This window comes from Phocoena phocoena, chromosome 1 (assembly GCF_963924675.1).
Source record: "Phocoena phocoena chromosome 1, mPhoPho1.1, whole genome shotgun sequence".
In the NCBI taxonomy this organism is placed as follows: Eukaryota; Metazoa; Chordata; class Mammalia; order Artiodactyla; family Phocoenidae; genus Phocoena; species Phocoena phocoena.
The window spans coordinates 109,805,712-109,825,518 of record NC_089219.1 but is presented as its reverse complement, the minus strand read 5'-3'; the positions used below and the strand labels follow the sequence as shown (position 1 = coordinate 109,825,518).

Sequence of the window (19,807 nt, the reverse complement as noted above, 5' to 3'; positions counted from 1 at the left end):
CCCCATTCCTGGGCATATATCTATACAAAACCGTAATTCAAAAAGATATATGCGGGCTTCCCTGGTGGTGCAGTGGTTAAGAATCCGCCTGCCAATGCAGGGGACATGGGTTAGAGCCCTGGTCTGGAAAGATCCCACATGCAGCGGAACAACTAAGCCTGTGCGTCACAGCTTCTGAGCCTGTGCTCTAGAGCCCATGAGCCACAACTACTGAGCTGGAGTGCCACAACTACTAAAGCCCGTGCCCCTAGAGCCTGTGCTCGGCAACAAGAGAAGCCACTGCAATGAGAAGCCCGCACACCTCAATGAAGAGTAGCCCCCACTTATCACAACAAGAGAAAGCCCGCACACAGCAACAGAGACCCAACACAGCCAAAAATGAAAATAAATAAAATAAATAAATTTATTTTAAAAAATGCACCCCTATGTTCATGGCAGCACTATTCACAATAGCCAAGACATAGAAACAACCTAAATGTCCACCAACAGATGAATGGATAAAGACGTGTTACATATATACAATGGAATACTACTCAGTGCTATAAAAAAGAACAAAATAATGCCATTTGCAGCAACATGGATGCAACTAGAGATTATCATACTAAATGAAGTCAGAAGGAGAAAGACAAATACCATATAATATCACTTATATGTGGAATCTAAATTATGACACAAATGAACCTATCTACGAAACAGAAACACAGACACAGAGACCAGACTGGTGGTTGCCAAGGGGGAGGAGGTTGAAGGAAAAATGGAGTGGGAGGTTGGTGTTAGCAGATGTAAGCTTTTATATACAGAATGGATGAACAACAAGGTCCTACTGTACAGCACAGAGAACTATATTCAATATCCTATGATAAACCATAATGAAAAAGAATACTAAAATGAAGTATGTGTATGTGTGTGTGTGTGTGTGTGTGTGTGTGTGTGTATATATATATATATATATATATAGCTGAATCACTTTGCTGTGCAACAGAATTAACACAACATTGTAAATCAACTATACTTCATTAAAAATATTGAAAAATAAAATCTATAAAACAATAAATACTGGAGAGGGTATGGAGAAAAGGGAACCCTCCTGCACTGTTGGTGGGAATGTAAACTGGTATAGCCACTATGGAGAACAGTATGAAGGTTCCTTAAAAAACTAAAAATAGAGCTACCATATGACCCAGCAATCCCACTCCTGGGCATATACCCTGAGAAAGCCATAATTCAAAAAGAGACATGTACCACAATGTTCACTGCAGCTCTATTTACAACAGCCAGGACATGGAAGCAACCTAAGTATCCACTGACAGATGAATGGATAAAGAAGATGTGGCACATATATACAATGGAATACTACTCAGCCATAAAAAGAAACGAAATTGAGTTATTTGTAGTGAGGTGGATGGACCTAGAGTCTGTCATACAGAGTGAAGTAAGTCAGAAAGAGAAAAACAAATACCATATGCTAACACATATATATGGAATCTAAGAAAAAAAAAACACAGTTATGAAGAACCTAGGGGCAGGACAGGAATAATGACGCAGATGTAGAGAATGGACTTGAGGACACAGGGAGGGGGAAGGGTAAGCTGGGATGAAATGAGAGAGTGGCATGGACTCATATATACTACCAAATGTAAAATAGATACCTAGTGGGAAGCAGCCGCATAGTACAGGGAGATAGGTTCAGTGCTTTGTGACCACCTAGAGGGGTGGGATAGGGAGGGTGGGAGGGAGATGCAAGAGGGAGGAGATATGGGGATATATGTATATGTATAGCTGATTCACTTTGTTATAAAGCAGAAACTAGCACAGCATTGTAAAGCAATTATACTCCAATAAAGATGTTTTTAAAAGAAAGTGTGTGTGTATGTGTGTATATATATATATATATATATATATATACACACACATATATATACATACACACACACACACACACACACACACACACACACATATGGCTGAATCACTTTGCTGTGCAGCAGAATTAACACAACATTGTAAATCAACTATACTTCAATTAAAAATATATCGAAAAATAAAATCTATAAACAATAAATGCTGGAGAGGGTATGGAGAAAAGGGAACCCTCCTGCACTGTTGGTGGGAATGTAAATTGGTACAACCACTATGGAGAACAGTATGGAGGTTCCTTAAAAAACTAAAAATAGAGCTACCATATGACCCAGCAATCCCACTCCTGGGCATATATCCGGAGAAAACCATAATTCAAAAAGATACATGGACCCCAGTGTTCACTGCAGCACTATTTACAATAGCCAGGACATGGAAGCAACCTAAATGTCCATCGACAGATGAATGGATAAAGAAGATGTGGCACATGTATACAATGGAATACTACTCAGCCATAAAAAGGAACAAAATTGAGTTATTTGTAATGAGGTGGATGGACCTAGAGTCTGTCATACAGAGTGAAGTCAGAAAAAGAAAAACAAATACTGTATGCTAACGCACATATATGGAATCTAAAAAAACGGTACTGATGAACCTAGTGGCAAGGCAGGAATAAAGACACAAACATAAAGAACGGACTTGAGGAGGGAAGAGGAAGCTGGGACGAAGTAAGAGAGTAGCATTGACATATATACACTACTAAATGTAAAATGGATGGCTAGTGGGAAGCTGCTGCAGAGCACAGGAGATCAGCTCAATGCTTTGTGACAACCTAGAGGGGTGGGATAGGGAGGGTAGGAGGGAGGCTCAACAAGGAGGGGATATGGGGATATATGTATATATGTATACATATAGCTGATTCACTTTATTGTACAGCAGAAACTAACACAACATTGTAAAGCAATTATATTCCAATAAAGATGTAAAAAAAAAACTAAGGAAATTAATAATTGTTGGACTTTAGTTAATATTTAACAAGTGTACCATATTAAGATAGGAACTCTGTACTATCTCCTTAGTTTTTTCTGTAATATGAAACTGCTATAAATTCTGTCAATAAAAAAGTAAAAAAAACAAAAAACCAAAAAAAAACTAAAAGTAGAACTACCATATGATACAGCAATCCCACTCTTGGGCATGCATCTGGAGAAAACCAAAATTCGGAAAGATACATGTACCCCAATGTTTACTGCAGCACTATTCACAATAGCCAAGACATGGAAACAACTAAATGTCCATCAACAGAGGAATGGATAAAGAAGATGTGGTACATATATACAATGGAATATTACTCAGCCATAAAAAAGAATGAAATAATGCCATTTGCAGCAACATGGATGGACCTAGAGATTATCATACTAAATGAAGGAAGTCAGGAGGCGAAAGACAAATACCATATGATATCACTCATATGTGAAATCTAAAAAATAATACAAATGAATGTATATACAAAACAGAAACTGACTCACAGACTTCGAAAACAAACTTATGGTTACCAAAGGGGAACGGTGGGGGGGAGGGATAAATTAGGAGGTTTGGGATTAACATACACACTAACATATACACTCTATATTTTACTATATGTAAAACAGGGATAAATAGATAATCAACAAGGATGTACTGTATAGCACAGGGAACTCTACTCAATATTCTGTAATAACCTATATGGGAAAAGAATCTGAAAAAGAATGGATATATGTATAACTGAGTCACTTTGCTGTATATCTGAAACTAACACAACTTTGTAAATCAACTATACTCCAATATAAAATTAAATTAAATTTAAAAAAGAGATAAAAAGGGGCATTTTATAAAGAGATTATGGGGACATAAACCTACCATGACCATTTTCCTTTGTTCATACAGCTTCTGTAATTGGTAGGATTTTTCCTCTGCTTTGATGTAACCTTTTTTCACATCATCAACAGCCTGTCACCAAAACAAGGCAGGGAAGAAAGAAATGTAAAAATTAGTATCAAATACATTCTTGATAAAAATAAAGAGACATAGATTCATTTTCACAATAACTCTTATCCATCTGGTTATCACCAGTAAACTCTGCCACATGGGTATATTTACTGGAATAAGTAGTATTTAATGAGTGTCTGGTATGTGTTCAAGGATTGTTCTAGGCACGTGAGGGATCTGGTTTCTCCTGTTAAGAGATTTAAATTCTGGTTAATTTATACATGAGAAAGAATTACAGAACACTGCAAGATAGTATACAATACTGTATTAAAGATAATAGTGAAGTAGCAAAAAATGTGTGACATAAATAGTAAGTGATACATGCAGCCAGAACAGGAGAGCTTATTGCTAACCATAGTTTTCAAGGAAGTCTCGGTTGGACCTCAAAGGAGAGGTTGAATAGAAGAAACTACAAGCTAAAGTCAGGAAACAGGAATGGGTTTGACCTTAAATACATTCAGGAGACAGACTTGCCTGATTTGAATAAAGGGTACATGTTAGCGGACAATGAAAAATAATTCTGAATGGGTAGGTTAATAGGGTATGAAGGATCCTAAAGAGCAGGCACAGGAATTTAGACTTAAGGAGAGTAGAGAGCTAAAATAAATAATAAAAAAACTGTTGTTATTGTTGTTTTTTAAGTAAGATTGATCTGTATATGACTGCCCAAATGATTTAAGCCAAGGAGAGAATGAAACAAGGGAGATCAACGATGTTGTGGTACTTTAAGCATGAAATGAAACAAAACCTTAATCTAGGGTGGTAACAACTGGAAGAGAGGAAGTGATAAATCTGAGACCACGAACCGAAAAACTTTCAGAGAGGACTTGATACAGGCATGAAGGTACCCAGATATAATATTCTAATATGCTAATTCTAAACTATTCCTGGTTCAGCCATATGAAACATACAACCCCTTTCCAACCTTACTCTACTCCTCCTCCACTCCAAGAAAAACTTAAAAAATCTAATGGAAGGGAAAACTAATCTTTGGGAGGAAAAAAAGAAAAAGAACAAATAGAGCCATTTGTCTAAGGCATTCAGGATCTAACCTCAGTGAGTTACTGAAAGGACAACTCTACGCAGACACCAGGCAGGGGCCCACTTGAATCTTTATCAGAAAACTGCTGATTTCCTTAAGGCAGAAATCATTCCCCATAGTCTTTTAAGGGAAAATATTTGCATAACAGAATGAATTCAGGACTGAAATTAAGAGACTAGTTCAAATTCTAGCTGTCACCTACAAATATGCACTTGAGTAAGTCACTTAAACCCTCTCAGTCTGTAAAACAGGAATAACATTCATCTTGTAGGTGGACAACAAAATGAGATAAAAGATGTTAATAGTTTTGTGAAGTATATATAAATATATATAAATAGTTACTATTACTATCATTTATATTAGCATCATTTAGCTGTTAAATTCCTCTAAGAACCACACAAGGATATTAATATCCTGCCTGGGACTGCCTAATGGAAAGATTATGGCAGTGTCTCCCCAGTCCTAGCAAGGATTCACTTAGTCAGAGAGGATTATATTCACAGAGGCGATGCTCAATAAGAACTGCCACCAGTGTCCTGAAGAACCTGAACATTCTGTTGTTTATCACCAAAAGACTCAGCTGCTCCAGGTCAAATTTAAATCAGTTACTGAAAAGCTGGGAGAGAAGTAAAGAGGGAAAACAAACAAATGAATACTGGTTTATCTATTCAGTTTCCCCAATACCTAGAACTGTGTCTGACTAGTAATAGCACTTAAATATTGATGAATGTTTCCCCAGGGCAGAGGTGGGTCATCTACCCAGAGTGAACATCTACTCCAGCAGCTCTAAGTGACCTATTTTCACATGGGGCAGTAAAAATGTTCTCTCCTCACTCATTTCTAATCAAGATTATAATGCTTGACTAGCCCTGAGTGAAAAACATAAATATTACCACACTAGATTCCTTTTTCCCTTAAAAATTTTTATTAAGGTAAAAGACAGACATAATTTTTTTAAATGTGTATTACTAAGAGATGCCTAATAAAAATAAGTCTCCTGATTCCACAGCCTCATTACACAGATACTTTAAAGCACTGTAAACAGTTTTTTGTGATATTCCTTTCATAATTCTAAATGTCATGCCTATGCTGCTAATTCCTAACTTATCAATTTTAGACAATGTGGACTTGCTGTTAAAAATAATAAGTTTTAGGGACTTCCCTGGAGGTCCAGTGGTTGAGAATCCATGCTTCCACTGCAGATGGCATGGGTTCGATTCCTAGTCAGGGAACTAGGATCCCACAGGCCACACAGTGCGGCCAAAAAAAATAATAATAATAAAATAAATAAATAAGTTTTAGCTTTCTTATACCACTCCTACACTCTCACTTCTTCTTCCTTCAACACCTCAATAAAAATTAAATCAAGGGCTTCCCTGGTGGCACAGTGGTTGAGAGTCCGCCTGCCGATGCAGGGGACACGGGTTCGTGCCCCGGTTTGGGAAGATCCCACATGCCGTGGAGCGGCTGGGCCCATGAGCCATGGCCGCTGAGCCTGCGCGTCCGGAGCAATGGGAGAGGTCACAACAGTGAGAGGCTCGCGTACCGCCAAAAAAAAATTTAATTAATTAAATCAATAATGAATATTGATTATTGTAAGCATGTAAACATTGTTCACAACTAAACCATGTACTGTACCAGGGCTTCCTCTCTTGTACATTTTTTTTTCCTCTTAGGTTAACTGCCTGTTTGTTTGTAACCTTCCACATGCCTCTCACCAATTCTTCCATGATAACCAAAGTCATGTTGATTCATTCAAACATTCATTTTCTAAAAACTGTTGACTGTTCTCATCTGCTGTGTCTCATCCTCTTCTCTTTGCAGGTCTATGCCTCTTAAAATCCATTAATGTTACTTTAGTGAGCTTTCAGGAAGAAGTAGTTTAAAAGTATGTTTAGTCTGCCAGGCTTAGCCAGAAATTAAATATATCCTACTATGGATTTTGACCTTATCAATTTTTTAAGGAAAAGGCACATTACTATCATTATTATCCAGTATTTCATCAATTCTAAGGTGCACATTTTTTCACATTTTATTGTTCCTAAAATTGGGATGCATCTTATAATCAACGTGTGTTGTTTAATTGGTAGCTTTTTTCTCTTGGCAGTACATAAAATACTAGTGCATCTTACAACTGATGGCATCTTAGAATTGACAAGATGCATGAGATATTCCCAACATCAACATATGATACAAAAAAATAACTAAAATTAAGTGAAGGAAAAAATTTAGTATTATTTTCCAAAAGGCACAACTGTTTACCTAGTCAATCAAAAAAATCATTTGAGCTGTTGTGCACTGCTGGGAATGTAAAATGGTACAGCTGCTATGGAAAACAGTGTGGCGATTTCCTCAAAAAATTAAAAATAGAATTACCATATGATCCAGCAATCCCAATTCTGGGTATATTAAAAGCAGAAGTTTGAAGAGATATTTACATAACCATGTTCATGACAGCATTATTCATAACAGCCAAGAGGTGGAAGCAACCTAAATGTCCATCCACAGATGAATAAACAAAATGTGATATACATGTACAATGGAATATAATTATTCAGCCTTAATAAGGAAGGAAATCCTGTCATATGCTACAACATGAAAAAGCCTTAAGGACATTATGCTAAATGAAATAAGCAAGTCACAAAAAGAAAAATAACGTATGATTCTACTTACATGAGATACCTAAAGTAGTCAAATTCAGAGTGTAGAATGGTAGTTGCCAGAGGTAGAGGAGGGAGAAATGAGTTGTTTAATGGGTAGAGTTTTAGTTTTGCAAGATGAAAAATTTCTGAGATTCCACTGACAATAATGTGAATATATTTAACACTACTGAACTGTACATTTTAAAATGGTTAAGGGGGTAAAAAAAAAACGTATTAAATTATAAATTTTAAATATGTTCAGTTTATTGTATGTCAATTATATCTCAATAAAGCTGTTTAAAAAATTGTTTGAAGAAACGGAAGAGTTCAGAAAAGTTGTTGCATATGAGATACTGCTACAAAAATAACAGCTTTTCTTTCTATACACCTAAATATTTTATTTTTGCTTTACAGTTTTATAATTCAAAAAGTAATTTCACAAGCTCTGCTTTGTTTAAATTTTGATACTGATTAAAAAAATGTGAGGTACTACTATTACCCTTTAATAGATCATAAAACAGATCTCAGCAAAGCTATATTAAGGATTTACCCAATGGAGAGCTTGTACTTGAACCAGATATTCTGACTCCTGGTAAATAATTACTCCGTTCCAACAATACAAAGAAAAAATATCCCATTCATAATTGTAATAAAAATATAAAATACTTGGGAATAATTTAAAGGGGCATATGTGAAACATAAAATGACAGAACTTTATTTGGGGAAACAAGATGAGATGAATAAAACAGAAACTTTATTTGGGGAAACAAAAGATGAGATGAATAAAACAGAAACATCACACATTTAGTTGGGAATACCACATTTAATAAAAATGGTGACTCTTCTTCAGTTAAACTATAAATTTAACAAAAACCCAATTAGAATTGTAATGGGATACTTTATAAAGTGTTATGAAATGGGTTAATTATTTTCAAAATAATTTTAAAACAAAATGTTTAAAAGAAAGTAAGAAGTAAGGATAGTATTCTCTATATGGCTCTGTTAAATTCATTATTTACAGTCATAGCAGTATAAACACTGAATATTAATCTAACATATTGTAATTTGACTATAGTAAGAAGATAGGACAGATGAAAACGTACGAATATGTAGTGGAGTGGGGGAGGAAATGGAGCTAAAGTCCCATCTTCAATAGCAGGTAATTAAGCAATATCGCTTGAATAGGAAACATCAAGTAGGAGTAATATAATCAAATTATAATAGAGGTATGGAAGTAAATATAAAATGAAATAGATATCCCATATTCTTGGATTGGAAGAATTAATATTGTTTAAAAGGCCATACTACCCAAAGCTATCCACAGATTTAATGTGATCCTTATCAAATTACCCATGACATTTTTCACGGAACTAGAATAAATAATCCTAAAATTTATATGGAACCATAAAAGACCCAGAATTGCCAAAGAAATCCAAAAGGAAAAATGACAAAGCTGGAGGCATAATCTTCCTAGACTTTGGACAATACTACAAAGCTACAGTAATCAAAACAGTGTGGTACTGGCACAAAAACAGATATATGGATCAATGGAACAGAATAGAGAGCCTAGAAATAAACCCACACACCTATGGTCACTTAATCTTTGAAAAGGAGGCAAGAATATACAGTGGAGAAAAGACAGTCTCTTTAGCAAGTGGTGTTGGGATAGCTGGACAGCCATGTGCAAATCAATGAAGTTAGAACACTCCCTTACGCCATGCACAAAAATAAACTCAAAATGGCTTAAAGACTTAAATATAAGACATGACACCATAAAACTCCTAGAAGAGAACATAGTCAAAACATTCTCAGACATAAATTGTAGCAATGTGTTCTTAGGTCAGTCTCCCCAAGGCAATAGAAATAAAAGCAAAAATAAACAAATGGGAGCTAATCAAACTTTTAAGCTTTTGCACAGCAAAGGAAGCCATAAACAAAACAAAAAGACAACCTACATACTGGGAGAAAATATCTGCAAACCATGCTACTGACAAGGGCTTAATTTCCAAAATATACAAGCAGCTCATACAACTCAATAACAAAAAAATAAACAACCCAATCAAAAAATGGGCAGAAGATCTAAACAGCCATTTCCCCCAAGAAGACATACAGATGGCCAATAGGCACATGGAAAGATGCTCAACATGGCTAATTATTAGAGAAATACAAATCAAAACTACAATAAGATACCACTTAACACCAATCAGAATGGCCATCATTAAAAAAATCTACAAATAACAAATGCTGGAGAGGGTGTGGAGAAAAGGGAACCCTCCTATACCTGTTTGTGGGAATGTAAGTTGGGGTAGCTACTATGGAAAACAGTATGGAGGTTCCTCAGAAAACTAAAAATAGAATTACCATAATACCCAGCAATCCCACTCTCGGGCATACATCTGAAGAAAACTCTAATTTGAAAAGATACACGTGCCCCAATATTCTTAGCAGCACTATTTACAATAGCCAAGTCATGGAAGCAACCTAAATGTCCGTGGACAGATGAATGGATAAAGAAGATGTGGTGTGTGTGTGTGTACACACACACACACACACACACAATGGAATATTACTCAACCATAAAAAAGAATGAAACAATGCCACTTGCAGCAACATGGATGGAGCTAGAGATTATCATACTAAAGAAGTCAGACAGAGAAAGACAAATATCATATGATATCATTTATATGTGGGATCTAAAATATGACACAAATGAACTTCTTTACAAAACAGAAACAGACTCACAGACATAAAAAACAAACTTCATGGTTACCAAAGGGGAAACAGGCTGGGGGAGGGATAAACTAAGAGTTTAGGATTAGCAGGTACACACTACTATATATAAAATAGATAACCAACAAGGACCTACTATATAGCACAGGGAACTATATTCAATATCTTGTAATAAACTGTAGTGGAAAAGACTATGAAAAAGAATATATATGTATAACTGAATCACTCTGCTGTACACCAGAAATTAACACAACGTTATGAATAAACTATACTTCAATAAAATTTTTTAAAAAGATGAAATAAAACAAAAAACAAGCTAAAAGAGATGAAAGTGGTTGCCTATGAGAGGAAAAGAAGTGGGAATAACTAATATTTTTCATAATAACCTGTGTAGAACTATTTGATACTTTAAGCTCTACGTATGTATAATTGTGATGAAAAATTTTTTGAAAAAGAACATAGCCCCATAATGTTCATTTGTTATTGTTTTAAAAAATAATAATAAATACATTTTGAACTCCAGGATATCCCCTTATTAAACTTTTTTTTTTTTAAATGGCTTTATTTATTTATTTTTGGCTGCGTTGGTTCTTCATTGCTGTGCACGGGCTTTCTTTAGTTGCAGTGAGTGGGCGCTACTCTTCAATGCAGTGTGAGGGCTTCTCAACACGATGGCTTCTCTTGTTGCGGAGCACAGGCTCTAGGCGTGTGGGCTTCAGTAGTTGTGGCACACAGGCTCAGTAGTTGTGGCTTGTGGGCTCTAGAGCACAGGCTCAGTAGTTGTGGTGCACTGGCTTAGCTGCTCTGCAGCACGTGGGATCTTCCTGGACCAGGGCTCGGACCCGTGTCCCCTGCACTGGCAGGCGGATTCTTAACCAGTGCACCACCAGGGAAGTCCCCTCACCTTCTTAAACTTATCTTTTGTCAAAATGGGACAGAACATTTTACAAATTTAACTAAGATCCAGGAGACAAAACAGCTTACTCAAGGATTCACACTGTATTGGCAAATGACCACTACATACAAACAGAAAAAGAAATCAGGCCTTTCCAGGGAGATCAGTTCACCCACCTGATGAAAGAAGTAGGTAACAGCAAGGTCATTGTCATTTAAGAGGATTTCTTCTTCTGTCGTAAAAAGCCACTTTCGAATGGTTAGGCAGGTGCCTGGCACAGCTGATGTGTAATTCTGGACGTAGAGTTTATGAGGAAATTCATTAGGTGCCAGCTTACGTACTAAAGAGAAGACAAAGCAAAGAAAGCTAGAGTGAGAAGATATACAAGGCATCTCCCTAGTATGAACTGTGTAAAGCAGACAAGAATGGAGGTTATCATTAACCAGCACATCAGCTTAGTTCCATCCAGGAGCTCTGCCTTGGGACCACAAAATATCAATTTGCCTAGCCAAATCTACGCCTTCTAATATGACTGGCCAACTGAGCCTCAAGCTAACTGAAATCTTTCACCTGAATGACATGCCTTTTAGTTAACATGCTGACTTTGCAGACATCACCTACTCCAAAGTCAGTTAAAAAATCTGATCCATAACTGAGTTAAGTTACAGCAATGTCCACTGAACATCTTTAAAGCAAGCCTCCCCCTCTTACCCAGTTATGGTGCATTCAGAGTCTCTCATGTGGCAGTTCTCAATGAACAGCTTTTATTGTTAAGAGCTGAAAGGCTCTCCACAACCCCCCACAAGTCTAAGACATTTACCAAAGAAAAGTGACTTCTGGGGAGCCTTACTTCCTCTTCCTAACAATGCTCAAGAGGTATAAAACACTACCACTTTTAATTTCTATATTGTTTTTCTTTAAAAAGGCGGAGTTTTCTTCTCTTGATGTTTACTTGGCTTTATAACAGAGCAAAAGACAGATTTAATATTTCCCATTTTATTTGTTAACTAAAGCTTAGAGAAGAAGGTAACATTAGAATCCAAGTCTCCTGGATCCTTAGCAATCCTTTGTAATATTTATATCTGCCTAATTAAGACTGTAGAGATTTGGGAAGACAATAAACAATTGGGAGATAGCTGCTTTAGGGGGAATCAAAGTTGTTCTACCTTGACCTGGGATGGCAAGGCGACTCAAATCTACCAAACTCTCTCCCTTTCCGGGATGAGGAAGTTCTGATCAGTCAATATTATCTGTTGTTTCTGGCCTTAGCCCTGTACATATATGATGTGGAAAAGACCCATAAACCGTAGGAAATCTGTCATTTAAAGCAAGGCTTCCAACTTCCTCCCCTTTGTGGTCTCAGTGCAACCATCCCTAGCTTTTATAAAAGAATATATAAGAGAAAATCTCTGTCACAGTGCAATAAAACTTCCTAGGAAGAGGATATCTGTTTACACAAACTTAAACACCGGGTTGGCCAAAAAGTTCGTTCGGTCTTTTCCATAAAATGGCCCCAGTAGCGCTTAGTTGTCTTTAACTTCATTCGAAACAGATTGTATTGTGACAGCTATCATATCAGCATGCATTTAAAAAAACTCATCAAAATTGGGGAATTTTTGTATAGCCATTTTAATATTGAAGATAGAAGAAAAAAGCAACATTTTCGGCATATTATGCTTTATTATTTCAAGAAAGGTAAAAGCGCAACTGAAACGCAAAAAAAGATTTGTGCAATGTATGGAGAAGGTGCTGTGACTGATCAAACGTGTCAAAAGTGGTTTGCAGGACTTCTCTCGTGGAGCGGTGGTTAAGAATCCACCTGCCAATGCAGGGGACATGGGTTCGAGCCCTGGCCCAGGAAGATCCCACAGGCCACGGAGTAACTGAGCCCGCGCACCACAACTACTGAGCGTGCACTCTAGAGCCCAAGAGCCACAAGTACTGAGCCCGCGTGTCACAACTACTGAAGCCCGCCCGCCTAGAGCTCGTGCTCCACAACGAGAAGCCACCGCAATGAGAAGCCCACGCATTGCAACGAAGAGCAGCCCCCACTCGCCGCAACTAGAGAAAGCCCGCACGGAGCAACGAAGACCCAACACAGCCAAAAATAAAAAAACTAATTAATTTTTTTTAAAAAGCAAAGGCTTTTAATCAACATATTTCTTTCTAACTCCTGAAAACAAAAAGCTATTCTTAAAAATCTACAAAAACCATAAAGTACGCTAAAACAAGCTGTGGCTAAGTAGAAAATCCCCTCTTTTTAAGGCTGTTACATTGGAATATATTAATTTTGAACTCTGATTTTTAAAAATCTCATGAAAGTATCTGATTCAGTGCTGGGTGTAAGTAACTGATACTGCTAACAGAGGAAAAAGGGGTGATCAGGTATCTAGCCTTAGTGGGATTATGCTTAATGGGATTTGTCCTGTCTGCTTGTTAGAAACAGTCCCAATTAGTGGGATTGCCCCTTGTCTTCAAGATCTTCTCTAGGCAAACAGTTTCAATTTGACAGCTTTTGGGAGCTTCAGTTTCTTAGTATTAGGATAAAATATCCTCAAACAAAACTTAATATTAGTTACTGGCACTTACCAAAGGAATGATTGATCACTTCAAATAAGGCAAAGTAATTCACTGTCGTACTGTCCATGCCAACCTTTGCTGCAATAGCCTAAAGTGTAAACAGGATAGATTAGTTTCAGGAAAACAAAATCAGACAGTGCTGTGGGAAAAGACAGGTATATGCATGAGGAGCGGGGAGAAGAGAAGGGTTTTGCCATCTTGGTTTCATATAAACTAAATTCATGGTCCACAGCTACTCTTTTTTGTATGTATGAATACATATGCATGAAATAAAAGAGAAAAATACCTTTATTTGATCCAAACAGCTATGATCTCTAAATATGAGTTTCTCCCCTCCAATTAAAGCTGATAACAGTCTCTCCTTAAATATCAGCTTTGCTCTCTGAAATAGGACTTCATATCATGAGGATCTTTTAGACTAGCACTCACATAAGGACAGATTTTAAAAAGAAAATAAATTCTTAAATATCTAGTCTCACACATTCAGCCTACATTTAATATACAGGCTGTTAACATACAAGATCTATATCTTTGGTTCTTGAGCTTAAAACATTGTTTATCAATTTTGCTCATACTTCACAAATTATTCTTGTTTACTTTTTAGATGATCCACGTCTCATGCTGGGAACCTCTATATCCTAAGAATTATCATCATCCTTATCCATGTGAAAATAGCAAAATGTTGGGACAACAGAGACATTTTAAACAAATATCAGTCCTTCTCTCTAGGAACTAAGGTCCCAACGTGATAAATAAAAAGAAATTGAAAGACTCCATATGCAAATAAAGGAAAACTGAAATTACATACAAATAACAACAAAACACAAAGCAAAAAACACAAACTAGTAGTACCAAAATTCCTTTTCAAGATCAATCCCAAAATGTATAAATAAGGTGTTAATTAAACAAGAGAAAATTATTGAGTATTAGTGTCTCAGTAAACCAAATATGATATCCTTCTTCCTGTATCTACTCACATATCAGACCTAGGTTCATCCCTGATGTGAGGCAGAAACTGGAGACTGTAAGTGTTCTAAGTTACCATTCTATACTGCACTAGATAGAAACTGAAATCTTCTCAAGGTTTGGAAAATGGCTTATAGCTAGAAGTCTCAGTAACAGGGTGAGGAGAGAAGTGAAAGAAAAAGTTAGGCCTTGCTAGAGAAGGACTGAAAATGAAACAAAACATCAATAAGCTATATAAAATTAATGTTTTCCTTGCAATCAATCCACCATTTTATAATTTCTGAAATACCTCAGATCCTGTACGTATCCTTTGCCATGGTATACAGTAAATATTTGGGGGGTAAAGTTTTTGTTTGCCACAAAGGAGAAATAAGTACTAATATCCAGAAACCCACTAGTCTCCCTGAAAATCTTGATCAAATCAGGATTAAAGACCAATGAAAAGGCCTAAAAGAAACAATTATACCCAGCACCCGGATCATGATCTTTAAATATCATTCCTCACTGAAAGGAAAGACTCCTTGGGGAAATGACTGATTCAAGATCTAGTGTAGGAAATATACAAAGATGAGCCCAGAGCATCTTGTTCTACCAAAAAGCAAGGATGCTATCATAAACAAATGGGTTGCACCACAAAAATACAGGAGCAGACGTGAAGGAGATTCCACTGACCAAAGACAGAACAATGTGAGCACCAAAAAGAATATATGTTCTTGATTAAATCATACTGAGTATCTAAAATGCCACATGATACTAAAAAAATAATTATCTCATTGGACATCACTGGAATCAGCTAGGGCATTGATCCTTTATGCCAAAAACTGGCAATAAAAGGGAAGAATTAAATATTTATCCCCCTTTTCCTATAAACTGTATTTCAGGATACTAAATAGCCTCAGTTGATAAGGGAAAGTTCTTTACAGAAGAATTCTAGTTAATAAATGTGAAGAAATGAGAAAATTGGAAAATCAGCATTTTGCAACCCTTAATGAAATCACTGGTTAGGACAGTAATCATCAGTGATACACTTATTGGATAAAAGATCAGTGAAGAACTTAACAATGGAGACATCAGGTTATTACCATGTAAACCTACTGATTAATCACTAAAAGTGGATAACCAGATATTGTGTTCCTCCGGTTGAGAAGCAATATGAAGTATATAGCACCAATTATGAAGTATTCTCATCAAAAAGCTGAACCTGAATCTAATCAAGCCTCTAGAGAAAAATTCCATTTATAGAAAATATAAGTAGACAGAAAGACATATTAAATGACACAAATAGACAAAAGAAGCAAACAAATAAATTCAGAATGTGGGACATTCCACAGGACACAGACCCAATTTCTGCAATAAAACAATAACATAAGGGAAAAAAGTTGGGGAAGGGAAGGGAAGGAAGACTGCTCTATATTAAAACAAACATAAAAACCAAATGTTTTTTAAGGACATAAGGACCTTGTTTAGATCCAAATTATAACAAACCAACTGTTAAAAATCATTTTTAGACAATTGGGAAAACTTGACTATGGATTTATTATTAGTTAATACCATGGAAGTAGTTAATTTTTGAGGTTTGATAATGGCTTTGTGATTATGTAAGAGGAACATCCATATTTTTTAGAGATGTATACTGAAATATACACAGGTCGAAAAACATGGAATTTGCTTTAAAATAATTAAACAAAGGAAAAGGAAAAAAGGATATATAACACAAATGTGGCAAAATCTTGAGGATTATTAAATATGAGTGATGATGAGTACATGGAGTTTCACTGTACTATTCTATTTTCACATACATTAGAAAGTCTTTTACAATTAAAAAGAGGGGGTGCTAATCACAACCATTACAACCTGGGGATATTTATTGTATCTTTCTTTCAAGGAGGACAAAGTACTTCCACGTTAATAATCATAACATCAACAGCAGCAGCTAACATTTAATAAATTTATTACATGCCAGATACTCCAAGCTCCTTATATGTATTAACTCATTTAATCTATCTTTCTTAGTTTTAAACCAACCAATGTCAAGCCTACTTGTTCAAGTTTAATTTACCTGATATACTTGGTCTGTAGTACTGTTCTTTTTAACCCTGACTGTAACTGTTGTTCCATCTGGTAATGCTACTCTCAGCTCTACGTCAGACACACCATTGTAGTTCTGGGGAAAAGGCAGAAAAAGAATTAATTAAAAAAAAAAAAAGAATTTATGACCCAGTATATCCTCATTCTCCTTGCAACATGCTAGCTAAACAACCTAAATTTGTGATAGAAAGAAAAGGAGTTCCAATGAAAAGGGGAAAAAAGACATAAGTCAATACATTTCAAGTCATAAAGCTGACTTTAGGCTGCAGCAGAAGTTAACCTTTAAGATGAACAGGGAGGAAAGAAATATGTTGAACCCAACGTGTTCATATCTCAAAACAGATAACTTGTGTGAATCAGTCTAGGTCAAACACAGATAAGATTTTTAGCTTACTTTCAAACATTCAGAACTCACAAATGAGAAAAGAAAACAACCAAAAGCAGTGGTTTCAACAAATATTCTCTGGTTTTAAATGGTTAGGCATGCTAGATTGGCTCAAGAGGTATCCTAAGTTCCTTTCTGAACCCTGAAATAATCATGACACCTTTGAAAGGAAAAATTGATGAAACTCAGGAATCTGAGTTAGTCTGATGTCCAATTTTCTTCTAGCAAAGAGTAAACAATTCTTATCCTCCTTAATTCAAAAGAAGTCTTTCTCTCTTACTGCTTTTGAAAATTAACACATTCTCTAACAAATTTGTGACCTTGTAATTTTTATTACAAAGAAACAACTATTTAGAAACAAGTCCATCTTCATTTACCACTTTAAAAAAACTACTATTCATTGCCTAAAACCATCCTAAGCATTACTTTGTTATAAAAGCCCTTGTCTGCAAGAAACTTATAATCTAGCTGGGGAAATAAAACATATACATATAAAATAATTAGTGGATGACACACTATTTAATACAGCAGCATTACATAGTCATTCTTCTATTTAATTAATATTTATTAAGCACCTACAAAATGCCTGACATTGTGGTAAGGCACTGGGAATATAAAGATGTTCAAGATTTAGCTCTTGTTCTAAAGATCTAATGTACAGCGTGGTGATCATAGTTAACAATACTATATTCTATATTTGAAATTTGCTAAGGGGGTAGATCTGAAGTGAAGAAAGGAAGGAAGGAAAGAAGAGAAAAGGGAGGAGGAAATGGTAATGAGATGATGGATAGGTTAGTTAACTTGATTATGGTGATCATTTCACAATGTATACAGATATCAAAACATCAAATTGTACACCTTAATATATACAATTCATATTTGACAATTATATTCAAAAAGCTGAAAAAAAAAGATTTAGCTCTTACCTACAGGTAGCTCATGATCTAGTAAAGTAAAATTATAAAGGGATCATCTGACTATATGTATAAAAAATTAGAGGGCTTCCCTGGTGGCGCAGTGGTTGAGAGTCAGCCTGCCGATGCAGGGGACATGGGTTCGTGCCTCGGTCCGGGAAGATCCCACATGCCGCGGAGCGGCTAGGCCCGTGAGACACGGCCACTGAGCCTGCACATCCGGAGCCTGTGCTCCGCAACGGGAGAGGCCACAACAGTGAGAGGCCCGCGTACCGCAAAAAAAAAAAAAAAATTAGAGACTGAGAGAGCAACAAGGTGATAATTATGTGTACTGACTGCAGAAGTTCTTGGTGGAATGAAAAATCAATGTGTATCCCTTGAATATCAGGGGAGGCTTCAAAGAGAAGGTGGACCTAGCACTAGGTCTTGAAGGATAAGCAGGACACATAACAAAAGGAAGTTGAAAAAACAGTCATTTAGAGAATTTATGGCAATTCAATCCATCATCGATATCTTTAATTTATTTTCCCCCACAAGGAGCCAAGAGGTAAATAGTCACTATAGTGGGTATTCACCTACCTCATCTGATTCTGATAGGAATTCCTGCATGATGTCACTCTCACCAATGACTCGTATTGAGCACACTATAGAAAACAAAGACAGAATCTGGCATGAGGCCCTAAAATCAAGAATATAAAGTCAAGAACATATCAAGGTTTAAGTATAAATCATCATTAGCAGGCAGTGCTGAGGTAGTATGCCATCCCTGACACATGATATTTTACGGCACAACAAACATTTATATAAATATGAACCAGAACACAGGAATAACAGGACGTACAAAGATGTAGCTTATTAAAAATATTAAACATAGACAAAGGAAGTTACCTGTAAAAGAGAAATAAAAGTTCAGTAAATCTAACTTTGCTGTCTTGTGTTAACTATTAATAAGCTAGACAATAGAGCAAGGGTAAGGTCAATTAGGAATAAACACAAAATTAAAATACAAAGAAAAATATCTATTTGGCCTAGGAGCAGGCCAGTAAGAGAATCATAAGCATTTAAAGCCACTTTGGAAAAAAATGGGTAGGTAATCAAGAGTTAAGCTGAGCACATCTTCTCATCTTCTCACCTCACTAACTTTAACTTCAAAACAACTACAACTAAAAAAGAGAGAGAGAGAGAAAGGGAGAAGGAAGCAAAAGAAAACAGGCAGGTAGGTAGGTAATCATCTAAATCTAAGAGAGTTAATTTCCTAACATTCTCCTGAGGATAATAAATTACACTGCTGATTTTACTTCATTTTATTAAAAAAAAATTGTACTCTTTCTCATTTCCCAAAGGCTTGTTAGGAGGCCATTCCATGTTAGAGAAAAGCTAAAAATAGATGAAGTTTAACTACCTTCTATGGGGGAAATGGTTTTTCTTCAGGGATAAAGCTCTCTACCAAAGTTTAAAAAAAATTCAACTAGGTCAATTAGTTCTTCTACAAGGACAAAGAATTATTAAATACCACATAAGACCATTATTCTGTTAAATTAGTACTTTAAAGAAAAGCCTATTGCATGCCTAGCAAATTATGTAACTCTATAATGTAGCAAAACAAGGTCTCTTCTCTGAGCCACAAACTGAACCATCTTATTCAGGAGATCTGTGTCATTTCTCCCTGCCTTTCTAGAC

General features: G+C 36.1%; 1 protein-coding gene across 1 annotated transcript in view; it reads right to left on the bottom strand.

Moving 5' to 3' along the window:
* SNX27 (sorting nexin 27) overlaps positions 1-19,807 on the bottom strand; it is an 82,897-nt gene that overhangs the window by 9,282 nt on the left and 53,808 nt on the right. Inside the window, exons 4-8 of the mRNA XM_065877603.1 lie at positions 18,707-18,771; positions 16,800-16,904; positions 13,784-13,862; positions 11,371-11,534; positions 3,757-3,846 (exon numbers count right to left, since the gene is read on the bottom strand). Coding sequence (XP_065733675.1) covers positions 3,757-3,846; positions 11,371-11,534; positions 13,784-13,862; positions 16,800-16,904; positions 18,707-18,771 — 503 coding nt within the window. The remainder of the gene's footprint in view (positions 1-3,756; positions 3,847-11,370; positions 11,535-13,783; positions 13,863-16,799; positions 16,905-18,706; positions 18,772-19,807) is intronic.